The 25423-nt window shown below is 49.6% G+C and overlaps 1 protein-coding gene across 5 annotated transcripts in view; it reads left to right on the top strand.

Moving 5' to 3' along the window:
* Positions 1-25423, top strand: part of INSR (insulin receptor) — a 139444-nt gene that overhangs the window by 73828 nt on the left and 40193 nt on the right. For 4 of the 5 annotated variants that reach the window (XM_086681306.1, XM_086681305.1, XM_086681311.1 and 1 more), the window contains exons 3-8: positions 10341-10662; positions 17013-17161; positions 18211-18355; positions 20936-21150; positions 22113-22239; positions 24072-24322. In XM_086681306.1, coding sequence (XP_086537432.1) covers positions 10341-10662; positions 17013-17161; positions 18211-18355; positions 20936-21150; positions 22113-22239; positions 24072-24322 — 1209 coding nt within the window. The remainder of the gene's footprint in view (positions 1-10340; positions 10663-17012; positions 17162-18210; positions 18356-20935; positions 21151-22112; positions 22240-24071; positions 24323-25423) is intronic. The other variant, XM_086681314.1, reaches the window with a different exon arrangement.

Raw genomic sequence — 25423 nt, 5'->3', positions numbered from 1 at the left:
CCCCCCCTTCCCCAGGCCCACCCCCTTCCTGGCCTGCGTGCGACGCCGTATGTCTCCGAAGAGCCTCGCAAGTCAATAACACACGCATCTGGAAAGCGAATCGGTTCGCGCGCGCGTGGGGGCGGCATTGTTAGGGAAAGAAAAGGGAGCGTCCCTGGTTCAAGGACACGCGTCCTTGCGGCGTCGCTTCTCGTGGGTCACGGACTCGAAAGGGTGTCTGCTGACCCTCCCCGGCCCCACCCTCCACCCCCCACCCCCGCCGCCAGCTGTCAGAAGGTCGCCCCAGGCCCTCACCCCCACCATTAGATCATCCTCTGGATTTCGGCGGGAGGGATTTCCCGGGGTGGGGGTGTGCCCGCGCCCGGGGGGCTCGGGGATCCGGGCCGGGTGTGGGGGAGAAGGTCTGCGAAACCGAGTAAATGACTCTGCAGAGTTTATAAAATTCACACTTGCAAAGAGCCGCGGGGCCCTGCGGGGAATGTGTCTGCAGGCCCATGACGCAACTGTTCCGTTTGGAAATTTCTGGAAAGCAGCAATTTCGGGGATAATAAATCTTGAAAAAAATTTTTTTTAAACTACAGGCTTTGGAAAGAAATGTAACAAAATGTTATTAACATATGTCGTGCTATGGAAACATACCTTTGGCTTGCTTTTGCTTTTTACTATATAGCTTCTTAATGAAGAAAACCCAAACCGATTTGAACTTTAAAAGGCAAAAAGAAAAAGAAGGTGGCTGTATTTTTCTAAGCCTGTCGCTGCGCGCTAGTCTTTCTCACTCTTCCAGGGTTTAAATGTTACTTTGGATTTTTTTTTTTTTAACCTTTTTGTTTTGATGTAGCTTTTAAGTTTACAGATGGGATGCAAGGATTGTATTCAGATTCATTAGTTGTTACGTTCTCACCATATTTTATCTCTAAAGTATTTATGTACAAACCTTATGCACATTTTTTTCTTTTTCCTAAACCATTTGGGAGGATTGTAGGCATACTGCCCCTTTACCCTTAATTCTTAAACTTACACAGCAGCAGTACAATGATAAGAATCAGAAAATCAACACTGAGGCAGTATTTTAATCCACAGCCTCGTGTATAAACCTCGTCTCTTGTGCCAGCGTTGTCCTCCTCATCAATACTATTTTTTTCCTGGCCCGGTTTCAGATCTATGACCACACTTCTTATTTAGTCGCTTTGACTGTTGATTTTGTAATAACACAAAAACGATCTTAACCTTCTTAAAAGCTCTCAGCGATACCTGGCAGCTCTACATAGTTCTGCTGGAACTATTGAGGATAGAATTATATAATTGATCAATAACATTTATTAATTGTCTACCAGAGGCTTTTTAAAACTGTGTGTTCAAATAGATGTCAGGGTAGTACACATACATACAGTGAAAAAAAAAAATCAAATTTGCTGGTAGGTAAGGATGTTACTATCTACCCTCCAAGCTCATTTCCCTGCCTCCCAGAGGGACATATGTTGCATTTGTCCTTTTCTCTCCCCCTCCCTGTTTATTTTTAATTTAATTTAATTTTTTATTACAGAGAGAGAGAGAGTGGGAGAGGGGCAGAGGGAGAGAGAGAGAATCTTAAGCAGGTTCCACGCCCAGCACACAGCCTGACACAGGGCTCCATCCCGTGACCCTGGGATCATGACCTGAGCTGAAATCAAGAGTCAGATGCTCAACCAGCTGAGCCACCCAGGCGCCCCATTCCTTCCCACCCCCCATTTAAAGGTATAATTTATATACAGCAGAATCCACTCTTTTTTGGTATAAAGTTGTGCGGATTCTGACCACCATCACAGTCAAGATACGGAATGGTTCCTCATCTCCCCAAATTCCCCTGGGCCCCTTTCCACTGCTTCCTCGGTTTCAGCCCCTGGTGACCACTGATGTGTCCACAGTCCCTGGATATCCTGTGAAAGGAATCCATTCGTGTATAGCACCTGAGACTGGCTTCTTACCCTCAATACAGTGCATTTGGAATCCCTCCACGGTGTAGACATCAACACTTCATTCTTTGTTGATTGCTCAGTAGTGTTCATTGTGCGGAGGTATAATGTTTATCCGTTCCCCAGTCAAGGGTTATTTGGGTTGTTTCCAGTTTTGGGTGATTACCAACGCAGCCACTATAAACACCTGAATACAGGTCTTTGTGTGAACATGGGTTGTTTGTTTGTTTCTATTTCACTTGGGTAAACCCCTAGGTTGTGTGGTAAGGATAAGAGTATGTATTTATAAGAAACTACCAGACTGGGGCACCTGGGTGGCTCAGTGGGTTACGCGTCCAACTTTGGCTCATGTCGTGATCTCGTGGTTTGTGAGTTCGAGCCCTGCATTGGGCTCTCTGCTGTCAGTACAGAGCCTGCTTCCGGGCCTCTGCCCCACCCTCTCTCTTACCCTCCCCTGCTGGTTCTCTCTCTTTCTCTCTTTCTCAAAATAAGTAAACTTTAAATACATCACTCTTTAGTCTAAAACCTTAAAATTCTTTAAAAAAGAAAAGAAGAGGAGAAACTTCTAGACGGTTTAATAAACTAGCTGTCCTGTTTTGCGTCCCCGCTGTGTTTGTGCCTTTCCTTTCTCCACAAATGTGTTACGTTCTTCAGACACTGCTCTGCACCTTGCTTATGTCGCTTATTGCCATCCTGGAAGTGACTCCAACGTTGGAATGCATCGAGCTGCCTTCGCTTTTTATGGTTGCGTACTATTCCACTCCTCAGTCCACAGACGTGTATTCACGTGGGCTCTTGCTATGGACCTTCAGGTTGTTTCCAGCCCTTTACTGTTATAAACCCAACTGGTAATGTCCTGTAGGGTGTAGACTTCTTGTCCAGGTGTTTGTGTGCACACGTTCTCTCTGGTCTGTGGGGTGATTCCTAGGAGAGGAAATACTGGGTCAAATTATACTTGCCTCCTTTGCTTTGAATCTCCTCCTCCTCCTCCTCTTCTTCTATTTAATTTTTTTAAACGTTTATTTATTCATTCATTTACTTATTTATTTATTCTTTGAGAGAGAGAGAGCGAGTAAGCATGAACAGGGGAGGGGCAGAGAGAGAGGGAGACCCAGAATCCGAAGAAGGCTCCAAGCTCTGAGCTGTCAGCACAGAGCCCAGTGCAGGGCTTGAACTCACGAACCATAAGACGATGACCTGAGCCAAAGTCGGACGCTCAACCTGACTAAGCCCCCCCAGGTGCCCTTGAATCACCTCTTCTTAAGTAAGTTGACATTCTGGTTGTTCTCTCTCTCTACGGGAGGCATCATTTGGTGGGGAGCATTGCACGCTTGAGAGGGTCCGGCCAGAGGGTTCCGACATGGCTGGCTTCTCACCCTGTGGATTTGTTTTGAGGTCCATTATCAATCTTCCTGACAGGGTATAGTGGAAAAACCACCTGAGATAAAGTTTCAGGAAGGTTGTGGCTGCTTTTGCTAGGGTAACAGGAGGCCAGGGGTTTGGGGAACCTTTGGGGAGAAGTGGGAGGGCACAGGGCCAATAACCCAAGGCACCTTGTGGGGCGAAAGGGAGATGGTTGGACAAGGAACTTGTGTGTTTGCAAGACAGGACTGACTGGTGCTGGTCTCTAGGAGGTCTGGGTGGATGTTCCCTACACAGCATGCACCTGTCCTGGGAAAGTGGGCAGACCCCGGACCGCTTGGCGGTTTCTCGAAGAGGCTGCCATTGTCTTTGGCTGTCTTTGGCAGAAAGAGCCCAGGGTGGTGGCCCTCTGAGCCTGGGCAGCTGGGACGGCTGGGGCTCGGCTGGTGTCTACACCAGGTCGAAGTGCCTGGGGAGAGAAAGTCAGCCCCCTCCTCCATCTGGTCGTTTTCCATCTTGCACAACCTGTGGTTTTCATAACTCAGCCTGGGGAGGGGGGCAGGGGCCAGCCCAGTGGCATTTCTATTAAATAAGATGAAAGTACTCGGAAACAGAATGGGAGACACCCAGAGGTGGCTTATCACTATCAAAGCACAGCCTTCAAAAGTTTAACAACACAACTTTTATGTAAAAAGGAAAAAAAAAAAAGGGAAAGAACATCCAGAAACACATTTCTTGTAACCCTTTAGTGAGGGGGGCCCACAGGATGTCAATGCCAAAGCATTTGTGGTCACTGAAATAGGATTGCCTGCTTAGGTTTGGGGCCACTTAAGGTCCCCTGGGGCCACACCATTGTCATCTGTGAGAGGTCATGTCTTCTGTTGGATAAACGTCATTTACAGCGTATCCATCTATGATGTTTTATTTATTTACCTTTTACAATTTTAAAGTTTTTTTTATTTTTACAATTTTTAAATTTTTTTTATTTTTGAGAGACAGAGCGTGAGCGGGGGGGGGGGGGGGGTGGTGGTCAGAGAGAGAGGGAGACACAGAATCTGAAGCCGGCTCCGGGCTCTGAGCCATCAGCACAGAGCCCGACGCAGGGCTCGAATGCACGAACCGTGAGATCATGACCTGAGCCGAAGTCGGATGCTCAACCGACTGAGCCCCCCAGGCGCCCCTGCTGGGTATCCATCTATGAGATGACGGCTGACTCCCCAGAGCCTAGGCCCTGACAGAAATAGTGACGCAGTCATAGGTATGTGTCCCTGAGCAGAGGCCAGTAAGCCATCCAGCCCCTTGCCTGCTTCTGTAAATAAAGTTTTATTGGGCATAGCCCGGCCCGTGCTTGCGTGACTTCTCTGGGGCCGCTTTGCAGAAAAAGCTGGCCAGCTGTGCCGGAGAATGAGCTGCTTCTCAGGTGGGCTCCAGGGTGAAATTGAAAACCCCAGCCGTCCGCCTCCGGCCTTGTGCGCAAGTGTTGAGTATTTTTTCTTGGCATTGTCTAGGCCGGAAGGCTTATGTGTTTGGGAAGTTTTTGTTGGGCCTTTGCTAATGCTTCTTTTGAACTCAAGGGCTGACCCTTAGACACAGCCCCAGCCCAGGAAATAGAGCCTTTCCTGCCTGTTCTCACATATGCCTTCCCGGAGGGTGGGGTCTTTGTGGGTTTGAGATAATTATTGTCTGCCTTCTATATTGCTTCCTGCCCTTGAGTTTCAGCCCTTGGGTTCCTACAAACAGGTCGTTAGTGATGATAGCGATCATAATAATAGCACCCGTAGTAGCTAATTTGTATCAAACCGATGTGTGGATCGAAGGATTCTGGGCCTTTTCCACATCATCTTGTTTAGTTGTGAGAAATTAAGCGATTGTTGTCCCCATTTTACAGACAAGAAAACTGAGGCTGTTGCTTTAAAGACATCTTTGTGGTGTGCCTGTGGGGTGGTGGGTGCTGTGTTGCCAAAGTTGAGTGTAGGTCACTTCTTCCCTGGGCCGCATGGACCCTGTGGGTGGCCGTGGTGATTCTTTATTTCTATTTTTTAATTTAAATCCACGTTAGTTAACATATAGTGTAATAATGATTTCAGGAATAGAACCTCGTGATTCATCACTTACATATAACACCCAGTGCTCATCCGAACAAACGCCCTCCTTAATGCCCATCCCCCAGTTACCTCATCCCCCCACCCAACACCCCCTCCAGCAACCCGCAGTTTGTTCTCTGTATGTAAGAATCTCTTATGGTTTGTCTCCCTCTCTCTTTTTATCCTATTTTTGCTTCCCTTCTCTGACGTTCGTCTGTTTTTTTTTTTTTTTTAAACGTTTATTCATTTTTGAGACAGAGAGAGACAGAGCATGAATGGGGGAAGGTCAGAGAGAGAGGGAGACACAGAATCCGAAACAGGCTCAAGGCTCTGAGCTGTCAGCACAGAGCCCGATGCAGGGCTCGAACTCACGGACCGCGAGATCATGCCCTGAGCCGAAGTCGGACGCCCAACCGACTGAGCCACCCAGGCACCCCTCATCTGTTTTGTTTCTTAAGTTCCACATACGAGTGAAATTATGTTTGTCTTTCTCTGATTTATCTCGCTTAGCACATACCCTCTAGTTCCATCCACGTTGTTGCAAACGGCAAGATTTCGTTCTTTTTGATTGCCGAGTAATGCTCCGTTGTGTATATATACCACATCTTCTTTATCCATTCATCCATCGATGGCCATTTGGGCTCTTTCCATACTTTGGCTATTGTGGATAGTGCTGCTATAAACATGGGGGTGCCTGTGTCCCTTCGAAACAGCACACCTGTGTCCCTTGGATAAACGCCTAGTAGTGCAATTGCTGGGTTGTAGGGTAGTTCTATTTTTAACTTTTTGAGGAACCTCCATATTGTTTTCCAGAGTGGCTGCACCAGTTTGCATTCCCACATGGTGATTCTTTAGACCCAGGAATATCAGATTCAGAGCCTAAAGATCAAGGTTTAGCTTTGGCCCTGCTGCTTCTCAAAAGGGCCTGTCTTCTTGCCTCTGTGAAATGGAGATAATGAGGGGGGGACCTGGGTGGCTCAGTCAGTTAAGTGTCTGACTCTTGGTTTCAGCTCAGGGCATGATCTCACAGTTTGTGAGTTCGAGTCCCGCATCGGGCTCTGTGCCAATAGCACGGAGCCTGCCTGGGATTCTCTCTCTCCCTCTCTCTGCCCCTCCCCTGCTTGCTCTCTCTCTCACTTTCAAAATAAACAAAAAAACAATAAAAAAAAAAAAAAGAAATGGAGATAATAGCACTTACCCTGTGTCCCTGCTTTATTAGAATTAAGTGAGGGGCGCCTGGGTGGCTCAGTCGGTTGAGCGTCCGACTTCAGCTCAGGTCACGATCTCGCGGTCCGTGAGTTCGAGCCCCACGTCGGGCTCTGGGCTGATGGCTCAGAGCCTGGAGCCTGCTTCCGATTCTGTGTCTCCCTCTCTCTCTGCCCCTCCCCCGTTCATGCTCTGTCTCTCTCTGTCCCAAAAATAAATTAAAAAAAAAAAAAAAAGAATTAAGTGAGATTCTAATGGGTGATATGCAATCCCTAAAAAAAACCTACACAGACATTCCCCCATCGCCCCACTTTGCTCCCATTAGAGCTTCTTAGTTCTCTTTGGGTCCGTGACACAAAAAATCCGAATATGCACCCATGCATCGATGCTCCGATTTTTGCGTGTCAGTTTTCACCATTTGTGGGGCACCTGCGGGAGGGGACGGGTCTTAGATGCCCTCTTGAGCCAGCGGCTAAAAGTTGGGTGCTTGGAAGTGCTCCGAAGCTGTCGCTTTTGCCTCCGCTCTGGCTTGTCGCTGATGTGTTTCCTGAACTGCAGGTGCGAGCCTCGGTCGGAGTGAGTGTCGTGGCAGCCAGTGTGGCGGGTGGAGACGTGGCCTGTCTCTAGCCTTCCCTCTGGACTCGCAGTCAGCAAGCGGCCAGGGCCGTTTCTGAGAGCGAGAAATACTACAAGAAAACTGTCATCACATAAGGTGCTGGCACACGGCTGGGCAGGAGGGAGCGACTTCCAGCGGGAAGGTCGGAGAAGGTCTTTCAAGAGTCCTGGGGCGGGGAGGACGGGAGGGAGTCAGTCATGGGAGGATCACAGCCAGGGTGCTTCAGCCAGTCGTGACAGCAGATGCAAAGGTCCTCGGGCAGGACCGAGCAGGGGTGGCAGGGTGGATGAAGCAGGGGGTGGGGGCGTTGGGTGGGGGAAGAGAGGAGATTCAAGTGGCTGCTGTCTGGGCCCCGGGGGACGGACTCTGAGAGGCCAGTGCAGGCTAGACCTCTCAGCCTTGGTGAGGAGTTCACTTTCCTTCTCGAAGCCTGTGCGCTCCGGTGCACGACCCATTGGCTACAGTGGCTGGTAAAATTAAGAGCGAGAATGAACAATGAAAGGTTTAGCCCCCCAGTGGCACTTGGAACCCCTGTGCCTTCTTGGTGGGACAGTAAAATGGTGCAGCTGCTGTGGAAACCAGTATGGCGATTCCTCAAGAAATTACAGACAGAATTACCGTGTGATTCAGCGACTCTGCTTCTGGGTATATACATAAGAGAATTGAAGGCTGAGTCTTGAAGAGACGTTTGGGTAGCTGTGATCTTAACAGCAGTATTTACGATGCCCCACAGGTGGAAACATCCCCAGTCAGTGCCGACTGATGGATGAGGGAATCAAGAAAATGTATATACACACAACAGAATGCTTTTCACCCTTAAGAAGGAAGGAAATTCTGACAGTTGCTACAACATGGATGAGTCTTGAAGACAGTACACGCAGTGGAAGAAGCCAGTCACAAAAAGCCAGTCCTGTGATTCCACTTGCAGGATTCCTGTGCACAGAGATCAAGAGTAGATGGTGGAGCTGGGGGTGGGGAAGGAGGTGGGGAGGCAGTGTTTCATGGGACAGAGTCTCAGTTTGGGGAAGGTGAGAAAGTTCCGGAGACAGGTGGTAGGAGTGGTTGCATGACAGTGTGAATATACCTGGTGCCTCTGAGCCGTGCCCTAAAAATGGTTTTAAGATGGTCAGGGCGCCTGGGTGGCTCAGTCCGTTTAAGCATCTGACTTCGGCTCAGGTCATGATCTTCGCGGTTTGTGAGTTCGAGCCCGCATCGGGCTCTGTGCTGACAGCCTGGAGCCTGCTTCGGATTCCACGTCTCCCTCTCTGCCTCTCCCCAGCTTGCGTGCACTCTCTCTGTCTCTCTCTCTCTCTCTCTCTCTCTCTCAAAAATAAGCAAACGTGACAAAAATGGTTAAGATGGTCAGTTTTATGCTATGTGTACTTTGCCACGATTAAAAAAAAAAATCGGTTCCTCATTGCACTAACCGCACACGACCGCCACAGGGAAGAGGTAGCTACTGTGTTTGGGCAGTGCAGCCTGAGAACATTACTGTCCTCGTAGGAAGTTCCAGCCGACGGTGCTGCCCCTGTGTGAGCGCGGCTTCCGGGGCCACTTCTGTTTCCCAGGGCGGTCGTTGGGGTCCCCGCGGGGCCGTGAAGTGGCTGCAACAACAAGTCTGAGGGCTGGGGGGGAGGGGGTCAGGAACACTCCCCAGGGTCCAAACCTTGTCTCAGGCCACACGGAAGTGCGTGAGCCGAACAGGCTGTGCCGGGGGGGGGGGGGGGGGGGGGGGGGGGGGGTGGAGGGAGGAGGGGGGTGCTCTGTCCAGCCTCAGGGAAGCCGTCTGTCCGCGGACAGATCTGCCGGCAGCCTGGAAGGGAGGGACTGAAATCAAGGGGTAATTAGGAAGCGACGTGTGGCCAGACGTGGGGAGAGAAGGGATAGGTGATGATCCGCTGTGGGAAGCCAGGGCAGAGTCCAGCCTTGGTGGACAAGCTCACTTTGCGTGGGACAAGAAACTGCCCCAGCCACAAAATCTTTGCAAAGCCTCTGACCTCCCATCTGCAGGGCCTTCCCCTTTCTTCCTGTTCATTATCTCCTTCATTTGCAACCGAAAACGTCCCCCTCCCCTTACCTCCAGCCAGGAGCTCGGTACCTTCTACCTTCGCAGGTACCCATTTGTGTGTTTGGGTAACTAATCTGCCTCCGCCGTTAGACCTCGCGCTCCGGCAGGGGGTCTGCAGCCACCTTGCCCCTTGGCTGCGGTATCTAGATCGGGCGGTCAGATGGCCGTTGAAGCGATAAATGACCGCTGGCCCGTTAGCTTCACCTTCTCGTACCTTGGTTTCCCGTTTGTAACGTGGAGAAATGGACACAACGATATATTCTGGTTTACATGGCGGTTTTAAAGCCGCATGCCGGAGCCGGCTGGCCAGAACCCGATGATCACGTTTTCAGGAGATGTGTGCCCTGGTTATTGAGGAAGCGGTGATCGAAACGTGCATGATGCAGACTTAACAAATTACGTTAAAACAAAGGTAAGGATCCTCACCACTTCCTATGGTCTCACTACATTTTTCTGTTCCTTGTGCCCTTGAGGTTATTTGCTGCTGTTACTGCTCTATGGCGGATACGCTGTTTAAGGCTCTGCTACAGTGTGTATCTGTTTTTTAAGTTTCTTTATCCCGAGAGAGCGCGCCTGCGAAGGGGGAGGGGACAGAGAGAGAGAATCCCAAGCAGGCTCCGCACTGACGGTGCGGAGCCCGACGCGGGGCTGGAACTCACAAACCTGTGAGATCGTAACCCGAGCTGAGATCAGGAGTCGGATGCTTAACCGACTGAGCCACCCAGGCACCCTGATAGTTAGTACTGTCTCTTACTGGTTCCATGTGCAACAGTATCTCTCATACCTTAAAATGGAGCAAGGTGGGGGTGTTTACACCGTGGAAATTTGCAGAGGCTGCAGGTGGGAACCTCTCTGCCTTCCTCCCTGGAGTGGTCTTAAATGTTTACGAGCACGCCGCAGGTTTGGGGGACTGGTGTCGAGCAAGCACGGTAGACCTGAGACTCTCGCTGTTATTATTTTGTTTGGCTTCCCCCTCCCTCCTCCAGACTCTCTGTCTGTACACACGGCACCCGGGCGAAGCTGTTGACCAGCTGTTTTTCCTCTCCCTCCAGTTTGTCCGACCATCTGCAAGTCGCACGGCTGCACGGCCGACGGCCTCTGCTGCCACAGCGAGTGTTTGGGCAACTGCTCCGAGCCCGACGACCCCACCAAGTGCGTGGCCTGTCGCAACTTCTACCTGGACGGCAGGTGCGTGGAGACCTGCCCGCCCCCCTACTACCACTTCCAAGACTGGCGCTGCGTGAACTTCAGCTTCTGCCGGGACCTGCACAATAAATGCAAGAACTCCCGGAGACAGGGTTGCCACCAGTATGTCATTCACAACAACAGGTGCATCCCTGAGTGCCCCTCGGGGTACACGATGAATTCCAGCAAGTGAGTCCTGGGCACGGGTTCCGGGGAGGGGGCGGCGAAGAGGGGAGGCCACGTGCGGTTAGCACTGTGTGAGAAACACGAGTTCACGGGCTATGAGTGAGGAGGCGGCTGGCGACTGGTTCACATATATACATATGTACACACACACACACACACACACACACACACACACACACACACACACACATATGCTTGGATCTATGCCAGTTCTGCCTCCTGTTTTTGGTCCTGGCCTTTGGAACAGGAATCGACAATCCTTCTGTAAAGGACTGGAGAGCAAACGTTTTTCAGTGTCTTACCCACCATTAAAATTTTTTTCTAATTTTAATTTTATTTTAATTTTAAATTAAAAAAAATTTTTTTTAAGTTGGGGTGTCTGGGTGGATCAGTCAGTTAAGGGTCCGACTTCGGCTCAGGTCATGATCTCACGGTTTGTGGGTTCGAGCCCTGCGTCGGGCTCTGTGCTGACAGCTCAGAGCCTGGAGCCTGCTTTGGATTCTGTGTCTCCCTCTCTCTCTGCCCCTCCCGTGCTCAGGCTCTGTCTCTCTCTCTCTCTCTCAAAAATAAATGAACATTAAATTTTTTTTTTAAGTTTATTCATTTTGAGAGAGAGAAAGAGAGACAGAGTATGAGTGGGGGGCGGGGGCAGAGAGCGAGGGAGAGAGAGAGTCCCAAGCAGGATCCGAACTGTCAGTGCAGAGCCTGATGTGGGACTGGAACTCACGAACCATGAGATCATGACCTGAGCTGAAACGAAGAGTCAAACACTTAACTGACTGAGCCACCCAGGCACCCCCTCTTACCCACCCTGTTAACGGTTTTCTGGGCTTAGCTTTGGTAATAGAAGACATAAAGACAGAGGTCCTTGGTTTCCCCTAGAATCCTTCCCACAGACAGGACTGTCCCAAATGATGTAGCCGCCCAGATGTTACAACCAAGAACAGAGCAGAGGTTTTTATGTTTTCCCCAACTGGAGCCAGACGGCATGCTGAGATTGGCCTGGAGCACAAGGAGGAGAGAGACTCTGTTCTAGACTGTTCCCAGGGCTTTGTTACGTTTTGAAGGACAGTGCCATGAAACCATTTCCTACTGTTTGGGTGAGAAATAGGGTTTTCTCTTTTCGGAGGTGAGTCAGATTTCCTATACACATTGCAGACTTTTTGTTCATGATGTTAGATTTTTAGATGAGCTATTTCAGTGTCTCAGGGCCATAACCAAGTTTAAAAAATCTGTTTCCTGGTTTTTGTGTTGAGGTTGGGAACCCCCCCCCCCCCCCCCCCCCCCCCCCGCAAAACAACAAAAAAACAAATCAGAAACAGACGCACGTCCAGGGACCTTGAGCTGATCTGCTTACGTAAAAAATCTTCCTCTTCAGGCTTGAGAATTAGCCAAGCAAGCGTGTTCTGGTGGGAAATTTTATTTCCCCGGGTGGAGTGGGTGGGAAGGAAAACACTCTTTATTTCAGTTCTTATGAGCCTCTCTTTGAGTGTTTGTGAAACTTGCAAGTACAAAATGTTTTGTTTTACTTGTTTTTGATAGAACCTATCAAGTGGCTTTGTTGACCAAAAATAGGCTTCTATAAATCAACGTTGCACGCCAGACAGGGTTGTTTTTTTTTTTTTTTTCCTGGCCAGTTTATCAGTCAGGTTGGGAAAATGACCATAGTCCTTTTAATTCATTTCTGTTTTTTGTGTTTTTCCCATGTTTGAAATACAGCATGGATATTAACATCTTCCGGTGAGATGTTTGTTTCAGAGACATTGGCTTTAAATAAAAGGTCTTTTGTTTTTTTTTTTTCCCTGACCGTAACTGAGACCTGAGACATAGACGAGACTTCTTTGTTGTGCTTGCTGATGGCCCAGTGGCCCCCCCTAGAACCAAAGCCCCAAGGAACCGGCAGCCTGCCCTGTGATGTCTGGGTCCTTTACCGAGGGGAAGAGGGCAGAGGGGACAATGCCAATTGTGACTTGTCATAGCAATATTTTACTTCGTTGGCTTCAAAAAAAAAAATCAATAGCTTTCCATCTGAAGTTTTTATTATTATTATTTTTAACGTTTATTTACTATTGAGAGACAGAGAGACAGTGCCTGAGCATGGGAGGGGCAGAGAGAGGGGGAGACACAGAATCTGAAGCAGGTCCCAGGCCCTGAGCTGTCAGCACAGAGCCCGATGCGGGGCTCGAACTCACAGACTGCGAGATCATGACCTGAGCCAAAGTCAGACGCTCAGCTGACTGAGCCACCCAGGTGCCCCTGAAGTTTTTATTTTATGAAAGACTTTAGCTCTTTCTTTCTTTCTTTCTTTTCTTTTCTTTTCTTTTCTTTTCTTTTCTTTTCTTTTCTTTTCTTTTCTTTTCTTTTCTTTCTCTCTCTCTCTCTCTCTCTTTCTTTCTTTCTTTCATCTTTATTTTTTGAGAGAGAGACAGAGTGTGAGCAGGGGAGGGGCAGAGAGAGGGGGAGACACAGAATCAGTCTCCAGGCTCTGAACTGTCAGCACGGAGCCCGACGCGGGGCTCGAACTCACGAACTGCGAGATCACTGCCTGAGCCGAAGTCGGACGCTCAGCTGACTGAGCCACCCAGGTGCCCCTAGTGCTTTTATTTCTAATGTGGTTTGATATCAAATAAGGCCAGATATAGATTCTTCCATTCTTGTGGTTTATCTGGGAAATGGTTTTTGGTATTTTCAGAACTGAGGTCTGGGAACCTACATGATTCCTTAAAAAGCGTCACTATCTACGGTCACTTTGAAGTCCATGGTGCGAGCACCTGGGTGCTCTTTCCTGGGATGAGGAGAGTGAATATTTGGGATGAATATTAAGAGTGCAGTGGGTGTGGGGCATCCCTGTTCCCTCCCCCTAGAATACTCTGCCCCTTGATCTTTGCATGGCTCACTTCTCCTCGTCCAGGTCCCAGCCTAAAAGTCACTTCCTCTGAGAACCCTCCCCTACTTGACGGCCCTGTCTGAATTAGCATCTGACTACTCCTGGGCACATCACACAACTGTCACTCTTTTCACGGCATTTGCCACTAATTGATGTTTTAATTGCCAATATGTTCATTTTACCCCACCTGACTATAATGTTTCACAAGTGTATCGGTTGGCTCCCGCCGTGTAACAAACCGGCCAGCACTTAGTGATGTAAAACAGCACTCATTTCTGTTTTTTAATGATTTTTGTGGGTTGACTGGTGGTTTGTCTGGCCTGGGCTGAGCCAGCCATGACGGATGGTATCCGATAGCCTCTCATACCTTAGATGGGCAGTCAGGGCCTCTCTCTCCACGTGGTTTCTCAGCCAAGTAGCCAAGAAGGGCCTGGCCCCAATGTACAAGTACTTTTCAAGCCTCTGCTTGCATTACATCTGTTCCTGTCCCATTGGCCAAAGCAGGTCACAGGGCCAAGCCCAGATTCAGTGAATGGGGAAATCGACACCGTTTCTTGGTGGGACGGGCAAACAACCTGTGGCCACTTGTAATCTCCCACAGGCAAAGTAGATCATCTGTTTTGTTCACTCCTGTGCGTCTGCAGCTTAGAACAGGCCTTGGCAAGGGGCCAGATAGTAAATATTTTCAGTTCTGAGGGCCATATGGTCTCTTCGCAGCTACACAACTCAGCCCCTATAGCGTGAGAACAGCCTTAGATGATGCACAGACCCCTGGGTGAGGCTGTGCTCCAACATAATGCTATTTACCATGACAGGTGGCCTGCTGGATTTGGCCCGCGGGCCGCAGTTTGCCGCCCTCTGGCTTAGAGTATCACCTGTCACATAATAGGTGCTCTGTGAATATTTGCAGAATCAACAAAAGAGCCCAAACATTTGGTCACTATTCCATTTCTGCCCCAGCTGTTCTGATATCACCTGGGAGTCTGTGATACAATTCTGACACTGAGCACCTGGCGTGAACATTGGGCCCCGTCCTCCACGAGACTGCCCTCGCTCCAGATATCAGCCACACTTTTGGGGTACCCAGGCCACCCATAGTTCTGATCGGCTGGCTATGAACTTGGGGGTTCTCACGTAGCCTAATTCAGGTTCAATAATCTGCTGCAACAAGTCACAGTATTTAAAAAAAAAAAAAAAAAAAAAGCCATACTGTTCTGTCAGTCCTGAGCCTGTTGAGGGTAGTGCCCTTGGTTAGGAATGCCTGCAGGGCTCACCCAGGCTGTGGTGAGCTCTAGACGCGTCCCCACCAGGGCTGGGCCGGCCCTTGTGGTTCTTATTATGATCACAGGACACACTTCAGCAAAGACTCTCTGAGAACTTTTTTTTTTTTAATGTTTATTTATTTTTGGGAGAGAGAGAAAGAGAGAGTGTGTAAGCAGAGGAGGGAGAGAGAGAGAAGGAGACACAGAATCCGAAGCAGGCTCCAGGCTCTGAGCCATCAGCACAGAGCCCAGCGCCGGGCTCCAACCCACGAACCGCGAGATCACGACCTGAGCCGAAGTCGGACGCTCAACCCACTGAGCTCCTCAGGCACCCCAGGACTATCTGAGAACTTTGAGGAACAAGGGTGATGACTCACAAGTCCTGGAGGTTACATGGCACCCTTGCGGGCCACACAGTGAGATCACGGATAGAGAGTGTGGACCGGGGCTCCGCCGTTACTGGGGTCCCGGCCAGGGGGTTTGCGGGTTCACTCGTTGGTATATTTAAAGCTTACGAAGAGGAATTAGGGCAGGAAGGGAAAAGTGGGGTCCCTCGAGAGGTCAGTTATCTAGGTCGCCCAGGGCTTTCTGACAGAGGGAGCTTCATGAGTGGGGGCATCCGAGTTCCTTATCTGGCTGTGTTGTTTGGAACGTGGGCAGAGGGATGACTTTTGAAATGGATGCCTTGACGGTCACAGCTTACCGCCAGGCACTTAACGCTACTCACACTCACAAGGACAGCGTTATTACTAAAGATGCACACGTTGTCAAGGACGGTCCCAGCTCTGCCCTGTGGAATCGGGGACGCGGCCCTCCCAGCATTCGCTGTCCAGGAAACGTCACTGAGCTGCTGTCCAGAATTTTTCCTGTGGGGGGGGGGGGTGTGGGGTGTGGGTCTCATCATACAGCTGTGATCAGTTGAATCCTTGTCTGTCCGTCCATGTGATTGAACTCCCATCTTCAGTGGCTGAATGACCCACACATCTAACCCCATCCTTGGTCTTTTTGGTGACCAGCCCCCTTCCTAAAGCCACCTTGGGACCACCTCATTAGCATAACAAAGATGCCCCCACCTCTCAGGACATTCCAAGGGCGCCTGAAGCCAGGACTGGGACCGGACCGGATGTGTTCTTTGTGGCACTATCATCACAGAGGTCTCTCCGAAGAATGAATGTGCCCCGGTGTGTGACTAAGAACAATGGCAACACCGATGCTGCTAATAAAAAGTCGCCATCAGAGCAAAGACGCATGGTTCTTGTTTTCCATGTGCCAAGCACTTTAGACAGCTTCTCCTTCTGGGAGGTTCCAGTAAAACCCCCGCTGGACTGACTTGGCTGTGTGCCCACTTCTGACCCCCTCCTGGGGGATAGAAGGTAGTGCCCGGCCTGGCCTGGATCTTGCCTGGACCTAAGGGGGCTGTGCCAGCCTAGACCGACCTCAGACCCTGCAGGGGTGGGGCGCAGGGGAGGGCTGGTTCCCAAAGGACTCCCAGGGGCTGTGTATTCTATTCGATGACCTGGGCTACAGGCAACGGAGGCAAAGGCTGCCCCCATCACACACGATCCCGTGTGAGGTTGTGTTCTAGATGTGGGCTCGTCAAACCCACACAACAGGAAGCACCCCTTCTTCTTGGGGGCGGCAGGAGGGGTCCTCCTCCCACGGGCCCATCAGCTCGGAATAATTCCCATCACCATGGTAACACCCAAGTCCCCCCCTTCAGTGTGATGGGAGACAGGGAGTCCTGTCTCTGCGGGGTAGAACGTGATCCTCCATGGGGTGTGGTGTGGATCCCCACTGATTTGGGGTATGGCAGGGGCCCCATCGTTTTGGGGTAAAAATGTGAGTCTCCTGACTTCAGGGCAGTGCCATAGGACCTACCACCATGAAGCACTGACATGTACCTGCACGTTAGACTGTGATTCTTACTGTCCCCACAGGGGACCGTGTCTGGAGACATTTTTGGCTGTCATGCTGAGGGGCAGGTGCTGCTGGGGGCCAGGGATGTCGCTTAACACCCTCCAGGTGTGGGCCACCCGCACAACGGAGAATTCCCCAGCCCCAAATGTCAGCCGTGCTGTGGTTGAAGCCCCCTGCCTTAGGGTGACAGCATAGGTCCAGTCACTTGGGACCCTGTGCAGTGTGGTGTCTGCGACGCTTGTGGGGTCCTGTGTGTCCTGAGCCCCCTCTCTCCGCTCTTTCTTCAGCCTGATGTGTACTCCCTGCCTGGGCCCCTGTCCCAAGGTCTGCCACATCCTGGAAGGCGAGAAGACCATCGACTCGGTGACATCTGCCCAGGAGCTCCGAGGCTGCACCGTCGTCAACGGAAGCCTAATCATCAACATTCGAGGGGGCAGTGAGTGCTCTGGGGGTGGGGGCGGCGGCAGCCGGCGGGGACCCACCTTCCCAGACAGTCATCAGTGGAGCCACCCCGAGAAGTTGGCTTCCAGACCTGAAATTCACAGCTCAGCCCTGGCCCCACCCACCCTCCAATTCTCATTTTCCGAGTTGGAAATTTGCATTCTTAGGCAGGAATCTGCGTTTTTAGCGAGTAGGAAGTGGTCCCTGTTGCAGGTCTGGGGACCTTGTGTTCAGGAATACTGTCACAGGCAAAAAGGCACCCCCTTGTTTATTTTTTCAGGAAACATTTATTGAATACTGACAGTGAACAAAGCAAAACCCATGCATGATGGATCTTACAAATAAACACATCCACACATAATGTACACTTGGGGTGGACCCTGCTATGAAGGGAAGTAAAGCAGGGTAACGAAGGGAGCGGAGATTGGCGACTTTTTCTTACAAAGGGCCCTATAATAAATATACTCAGGTTTGCAGGCCAGATGGTCGCTGTCATAACTACTCAGCTCTGCTGTTGTGGACTTGAAAAAGGCCACAGAGAACGTGCGGACAAAGGGGCGTGGCTCTTTTCCAACTGAACTTTAATTACAAAACAGACTGAATTTGGCCCCTGGGCTGTCATTTGCCAGCCCCTGAAATAGAGAATAAAGGGGTTTGCTCTTTTTGAAGAGTTTCTGGTCTCGGGAGGCATATACTTTGAGTTGGGGATGAAGCAAACCAAGCAGGGAATAATATCCTGGGCAAAGGAGGGAGCCAGTGAAAAGGTCCTGAGGCAGGAATGTGCCTAGTTTGTGGGGAGGCCTATGTGTCTGGAGGAGGGCAAAGAAGGTAAAAGATGAGAAACAATAAAAGCACTGGTCACTTAGAGAGGGACTTGCAGACCCTGAAGTTAGAGGCTGTGGATCATATTCTAAGGATGATGCATTTTGAGCAGGTTATGTTGGAGTCGTTTGCAGCCTGTAGGTTGACTCCTCACTATGGGAAATTATGAGAAGGTAAACATATTTCTGTCGAAACTCACTGGATATTCTCTCCTTTCCTTAGACAACCTGGCAGCTGAGCTGGAGGCCAACCTCGGACTCATTGAAGAAATTTCCGGGTATCTGAAGATCCGGAGATCCTATGCTCTTGTGTCACTTTCCTTTTTCCGGAAGTTACGGCTGATTCGGGGAGAGACCTTGGAAATCGGGTACGTGGCCCGGTTCTGTGTCGGTGGCCCCAGTGCTCACCAGGAAGTTCACGAGTTAAAACAACGTAGGGGTTTTTGCCAAGACATGGAAACACCCGTGTCCACGGACGGATGAGGGGATAAAGGTGTGGCACATACATGCAACGGAATATCTCTCGGTCGTAAAAAGGAAGAGAATCCTGCCACTTGCGACAACATGGAGGGTGTTACGCTAAGTGAAATAAGTCCGAGGAAGACAGATGCTATAGGATCTCTCTTCTATAAGGAATTCCCAAAACAGAACAAAACCAAGCTTATAGAGACAGATTGGTGGACGTCAGAGACGGGGAGAAGGGGGTGAGGGGACGGGTGGTCTAAAGGTACAAACTTCCGGTTGTAACATAAATAAATCCTGGGGCTGTAATGTACTGCACGGTGACTGTAATGAACAATACCGTACTCTATATTTGAAAGTTGCTGAGAGAGAAAATCTTAAAAAAGTTCTCGTCATAAGAAACAGTTTTGTTTAGGGGCGCCTGGGTGGCGCAGTCGGTTAAGCGTCTGACTTCAGCCAGGTCACGATCTCACTGTCCGTGGGTTCGAGCCCCGCGTCGGGCTCTGGGCTGATGGCTCAGAGCCTGGAGCCTGTTTCCGATTCTGTGTCTCCCTCTCTCTCTGCCCCTCCCCCGTTCATGCTCTGTCTCTCTCTGTCCGAAAAATAAATAAACGTTGAAGAAAAAAAAAATATTTTAGGTCAGTAAAACAACAGAAAGCCAGACTAGCTGTGTTTCGTGCAGGTAGAGATGGACTGATGAGCGAGAAGTCTTGAGGAAGGCTGTCCCAACAGGAAGGTTCTGTGCATCTTTGTGCCCCTCATGGTCACAAGATGGCTGCCTCACCCCCAGCCTCATGGCTGTGGAACTGACGAGGAAAGGGGGAAGGACAAAGGCCCAGGCCAACTGACTGTCTCCTTAAAACAACCTGCCTGGAGCCTCCCACACTCTCGCCCCCAACACTGATTCCTGCTTTTGTCTCCTTGGGTCACCTGGCTACTGTCAGTTGCGAGGGAGGCTGGATAAGTGAATGCCGGGGAAAGGGGGCTGTGAATGGCTTTTTGAGAAGCCAACTCACTGAACTGTTTTTTTTTTTAATTAAAAAAAAATTTATTTTTTAATTAAAAAAAAAATTTTTTTTTTTTAATGTTTATTTATTTCTGAGACAGAGAGAGACAGAGCATGAGTGAGGGAAGGGCAGAGAGAGAGGGAGACACAGAACCAGAAGCAGGCTCCAGGCTCCGAGCCATCAGCCCAGAGCCTGACGTGGGGCTCGAACCCATGGACCGCGAGATCATGACCTGAGCTGAAGTCGGACGCTTAACCGACTGAGCCACCCAGGCGCCCCATCACTGAACTGTTTAGACTACCTTCTTGAATCACTTACCAGCTCACTCTGGTTTTTCTGCCATAAAACTGCCTTTTTGCTGAGGCTCAGACCTTTCATTTGGATTGTACCAATGACTTCCTAGCTGGGCATCCTAGCATCAGACCAGTGCTGTCCAGCAGATATATGATACAAGTCGCACGTGTGACTTTAAATGTTCTAGTAGCCACCGTGTGAAAACTTTAAGAGAGGTGAAGTGAATTTTAGTAGTGCATTTTACTTTTTTTTTTTTTAATGTTTATTTATTTTTGAGAGAGAGAGGGAGAGAGTATGTGAGTGGGCAAGGGACAGAGAGAGAGGGAGGCATGGAATCAGAAGCAGGCTTCAGGCTCTGTCAGCACAGAGCCCGACACAGGGTTTGAACCCATGAACCGTGAGATCGTGACCTGAGCTGAAGTTGGACGCCCAACTGACTGAGCCACCCAGGAGCCCCAGTAGTGTATTTTACTTAACGCATTCCATCTGAAATGTTATTTTGATGTGGACTCAATACAGGACAATGATAAACAAGATTTTTTACATCCTTTCTTTGCATGTGAAGTCTTTAAAGTCTGTGTTTTTTGCTTCCGGTACAGTCAGAATGGCCACGTTTCAGATGCTCAGTAGCCAGATGTGACTAGCGACTTCTGTCTTGACAGCACAGGTCCAGATGCTTCCCTTTTCCCATCTGTCATGTGCTGGTGGCCCACTGATCTTCTAAGGCACAGATCTAACCCAGTTAGTGAACTGTTCTAGAACCTTCCTTTGCTGAGGAAGGTTAGGTGTTCTTGGTTGTGTTCTGGAATGCCGTGTGCTAGAGGGTTGGGCCCACTGTAGTCTTGTGGCCTGTCACCTGTTGGCCAGAGAGGCTATTGTTCTCTTCCCTGGGTCCACCTCAGGTGCCGCTGTGTCTTCCTTTCTTCTCCTCTGCAAAACCGTATCTCAGCCCATCACTTACCCTCCTCCCCCACACGACTGAGCACAGACACCTTCCTGGCCACGGAGACTTCCTCACCTTCCCCTTCCTCCCACCCTTCATTTAACACTTAACGGGCACGTGCCAGGCAAGTGCTAAGGACTGGGACGTAGCACCGAACACGATCAGCTCCAGCCATGGCCCCCCAGCCTTGGCGTTGGAGGTGACAAACCCATGTATGACTGGGTTTGTGTGTGTTTCCATAGGAACTACTCTTTCTATGCCTTGGACAACCAGAACCTGAGGCAGCTATGGGACTGGAGCAAACACAACCTCACCATCACTCAGGGGAAACTCTTCTTCCACTATAATCCCAAACTCTGCTTGTCGGAAATTCACAAGATGGAGGAGGTTTCAGGAACCAAGGGGCGCCAGGAGCGGAACGACATTGCCCTGAAGACCAATGGGGACCAGGCGTCTTGTGAGTGGTGATGCCCTGGTCCTTCCAGCCCGTGGGCCAGATAGCATGGCTTCCCTCCCCCTTCAACATGGCGGTGGCCTCCAGGGGGTGTGCCACTGCCCCCCCAGTGAGCTAGAACAACTCTGTGTGTTATAGGCTTTGTGAGGACAGGTGTATCTTCTCTCTTGACTGCAGAGATACAGTGCCTGATACTGGAAGATGCCACATAGGCATTGAATGAATGAATGAATGAATTAATGAATGAATGAATGATGATACCTCCTTATATATGGCCTCGGCTCAAATGCTATAGCAGACCCTGCAGTTGTTGTAGCTGGAGAGTGTTAGGTGACTACTCTCCTCCGACAGGTTCTTTTTTTGAAGGAATGTCTGAGCATTGAAGTGCCAAGGTTTCCACTAATACCCACCTGTGCAGTTGGTTCCTTGTGGCAGAATGTGGGAATCCAGGGTGGGGTGAGGGGAGCAAGGTTGGGGTGGAGGTTACGGGAGGGCTTGCATCGCAGGCAGAGGGAATTAGTCTTTCCAAGGCACGGTCTCTCCAAGATCTGCGTGCTCTCTAAACTTATGTGGCATGTGTGCATTTGCCCTGGAGTTATGTCTTCGGACACGGAAGGCTTGCAGGTCCACATGTGTGACAGAATTGCGTCAGGACAGATGTTACTCTTGAAAATCACTTTTCCCAGTAACTATTGGCCGGTTGTCCTTAGTTTGGTGCTGATGCTGGTACTCAGTTAAGCATGTGGCCAAGTCGCTGGCTTGTGGTAGGGATGGTAGGGGTCACCTTGCACGACCAGTTCTTGCCTCTCAACACTGGGAGAAGGCACATGGGAATGAGACCCATCAAGGGAACAGCGGGTTGGCATCTCCTTCCTCAGGGAAGCTCTTGGAAATGTAGGATCGCCTGCTTCGGGCTGCAACAAGTTTTTAGTACTGATACTGCTGTTGGTTTTAAACTTTCCTAGGTGAAAACGAACTACTTAAATTTTCTTACATTCGGACATCTTACGACAAGATCTTGCTGAAATGGGAGCCGTACTGGCCGCCTGACTTCCGAGACCTCCTTGGCTTCATGCTCTTCTACAAAGAGGCGTAAGTTGAAAGGTTAAGAGGTGTGCAGCTGGTGTGTGTGTTCAGATGTGCCCCTCTGAGATTCCTCGATCTCTCTCCTCCTTCTGGAATAACCATCATAGGTTCCTTTAGACCATCTCACAAGTTGATGGCGTGTGAAGTTGCTAACATCTCCATCTGTCAAAACCAGGAATTGAAACAGGTTTCATTTGAAGGTCCAGATTGGCCAGTTTCCTACAGCAATATTCCATTTGGCCGCATAGACGTACGTCTCACCAAGATATATCCTTAACAGAATTTGCTCAGTCTACTCCATGGGTGTTTAAAAATTTATTTTTTAAATCTCTTTGGCATTTTCCCCAGCATTTAAAGAATTGTGGTAAAGCACACATAATATAAAATTGACCGCTTAATTATGTCTAAGTGTACATACAGCTCAGTGGCATTAAATCCATTCACAGTATTATGCAACTGTCTAGAAATTTCTAGAAATTTCTTGTCTTCCCAAACTGAAACTCTGTCCCCACTAAACAACACCTGGTCATTTTAAGCATAGTTGACCCTTGAACAATGCAGGGGTGAGGGGTGCTGACCTCCCTGCCACCCATGTAGTCAGAAATCCATGTGTACCTTTTGACTCCCCAAACGCTTAGCTACTAGTAAGAGCCTCCTATTGACCAGATGGTAGGCTAACCGATAACGTAAACCGTCAATTAAGACGTATTTTGTATATGTATTACAGACTGTATTCTCACGATAAAGTAAGCTAGAGAAAAGAAAATGCTATTAGGAAAATCATAAGGAAGAGAAAATGCATTTATAGTCCTGTGCTGTAAAGAATCTGCATGTAGGTGGGTCCATGCAGTTTAGCCTGTATTGTTCAAGGGTCCACTGTATACGACTGTGCTGAAAAAAAAATTTTTTTTTTTAAGATGTTATTTTCTTTTAAAGTTTACTTATTTATTTTTGAGGGAGGGAGAGAGAAAGAACATATGGGGAAGGGGCAGAGAAAGGGAGAGAAAGAGAATCCCAAGCAGGCTGCACTTTGCCCGTGTAGAGTCCTGTGTGGGACTTGAACTCACGTACCATGAGATCATGACCTGACGGCTCAGATCAGATGCTTAACCGACTGAGCCATCCAGGTGCCCCTAAAGATTTTATTTTTAAGTAATATCCATACCCAATGTGGGGTTTGAACTTATAACCCTTAGATCAAGAGTTTCTTTCTCCACTGACCGAGGGGAGCCAGCCAGGTGTGCCCCTGACTGTCCTGAAATTTTATTTTTTAATTTTTTAATTTCTCTTTTTTTTTTTTAACGTTTATTTATTTTTGAGACAGAGAGAGACAGAGCATGAATGGGGAGGGTCAGAGAGAGAGGGAGACACAGAATCCGAAACAGGCTCCAGGCTCTGAGCGGTCAGCACAGAGCCTGACGCGGGGCTCGAACCCACAGACCGCGAGATCATGACCTGAGCTGAAGTCGGCTGCTTAACCGACTGAGCCACCCAGGCGCCCCTGTCCTGAAATTTTAAAGGGAGAAAAGGAAGTGGTGATCGTATTCATATTAATCATGATTCCGTCTCTGAAGATGTATCATGTGTCAAAATGTATGCCGAGAAGTAGTCTCTCTTACAGTCTTATCAATAAGCCATCAACTGTTAATTGGAAAATGAGCTGTAAGGGAAGTAAGTGGTCCCTTCTCTTTGGGACCTGAGTCATTTTTCCTTGTGGCATAAGATTGTCGATGAACAGGACGCAACCTTATAGGACGTCACTGTTCCCGCCGCGTCTCTCCGTGCTCAGAGCGATAGTCAAGAAATGATAACCGTCTTGTCCTGCTTTGTCTTGAAAGCCCTTATCAGAATGTGACCGAGTTCGACGGGCAGGACGCGTGTGGCTCCAACAGCTGGACGGTGGTGGACATTGACCCGCCTCTGAGGTCCAATGACCCCAAGTCGCAGAACCACCCAGGGTGGCTGATGCGGGGTCTCAAGCCCTGGACCCAGTATGCCATCTTTGTCAAGACCTTGGTCACCTTTTCTGATGAGCGCCGCACGTATGGGGCCAAGAGTGACATCATCTATGTCCAGACCGATGCCACCAGTAAGTGTTTGTCATATGCGTTGGAAATCTTGCCTTTAACAGGTTGACACGGTGATGGAAGAAGTGGGCTTCTTTTTTAAAAAGTTTAATTAATTTATTTATTAGATATTCACATATTTTTGAGAGAGAGAGAGAAAGAATGAGCGGGAGAGGGGCAGAGAGAGAGAGAGAGAGAGAGAGGACAGGTGATCTGTGCTGACGGCCAAGAGTCTGATGCGGAGCTCGAACTCACCACCTGTGAGATCATGACCTGAGCTGAAACCAAGAGTCGGACACTGAACCGACTGAGCCACCCAGGCGCCCTGTGTTTATTGGCTTCTTAAAAGAGCCGGGTGCCGGGGTTTATAATTTCAAAAGACAAGATAGTAGCAACAAGTCACTTGAAGGGTGTATATATATGTATACACATTCTTCCCATTATGGAAAACTTTCAAATATTCACCAAAGTAGAAGAAAAATGAGCCCCATGAACCATTTCCCAGCTTCGACAATTACAGTGTTTTGCCATTTTTACTTCATCGCTGTGTCCCTTCCCCTTCCATTCTGGGGCGGTGGGGGGTAGGTGGGGCGGGCTGGAGTATTTCCTAGCGATTTAGTTGTATTTTCGTAAAGCCCAAGTCCTTCTCCTGTTGTGGGGGTTCTCAGCCCAGGGTGATTCGCCTCCCCCCCCCCCCCCCCCCACTGCCGCCCTGGGATGCTTGGTGATGCCTGGAGACAGTTTTGGTTGTCGTGACGGTGGACGTGGGGCTGTGGGTGGAGGCCAGCGATGCTTTCCCTACATCCTGCACAGCAACAACAGAGAATTATGTGGCCCCAAATGTCCATAGTACTGGGGGTGAGAAGCCCTGTCCCAGGGGACACAGCCCAAACTTCATGAGCCAGCCCCGGCCTTTTTGGCTGGTGCCCCTCATCTTGTGTCCTCCAATGATACCAAATGACTTAACAGTTTCTGGAAACTTCTAGCTTCCTCTGCCTTGAGTCTCCCCTGCCCTCAGCCCACCCCCCACTGAGGGATCAGCCACCTGCATTGTTGAGGGGTAGGTTTTGTGGGGCCCAAAGATAGTGCATTTTGGGGGACTCTTAGATGAGCCGCCACTCCAG

Source organism: Puma concolor, chromosome A2 (genome assembly GCF_028749965.1).
Source record: "Puma concolor isolate L17-30 chromosome A2, mPumCon1.1.hap2, whole genome shotgun sequence".
Lineage (NCBI taxonomy): Eukaryota > Metazoa > Chordata > Mammalia > Carnivora > Felidae > Puma > Puma concolor.
Note: the sequence above shows the minus strand (reverse complement) of the source record. Positions and strands in the feature narration are given on the sequence as shown.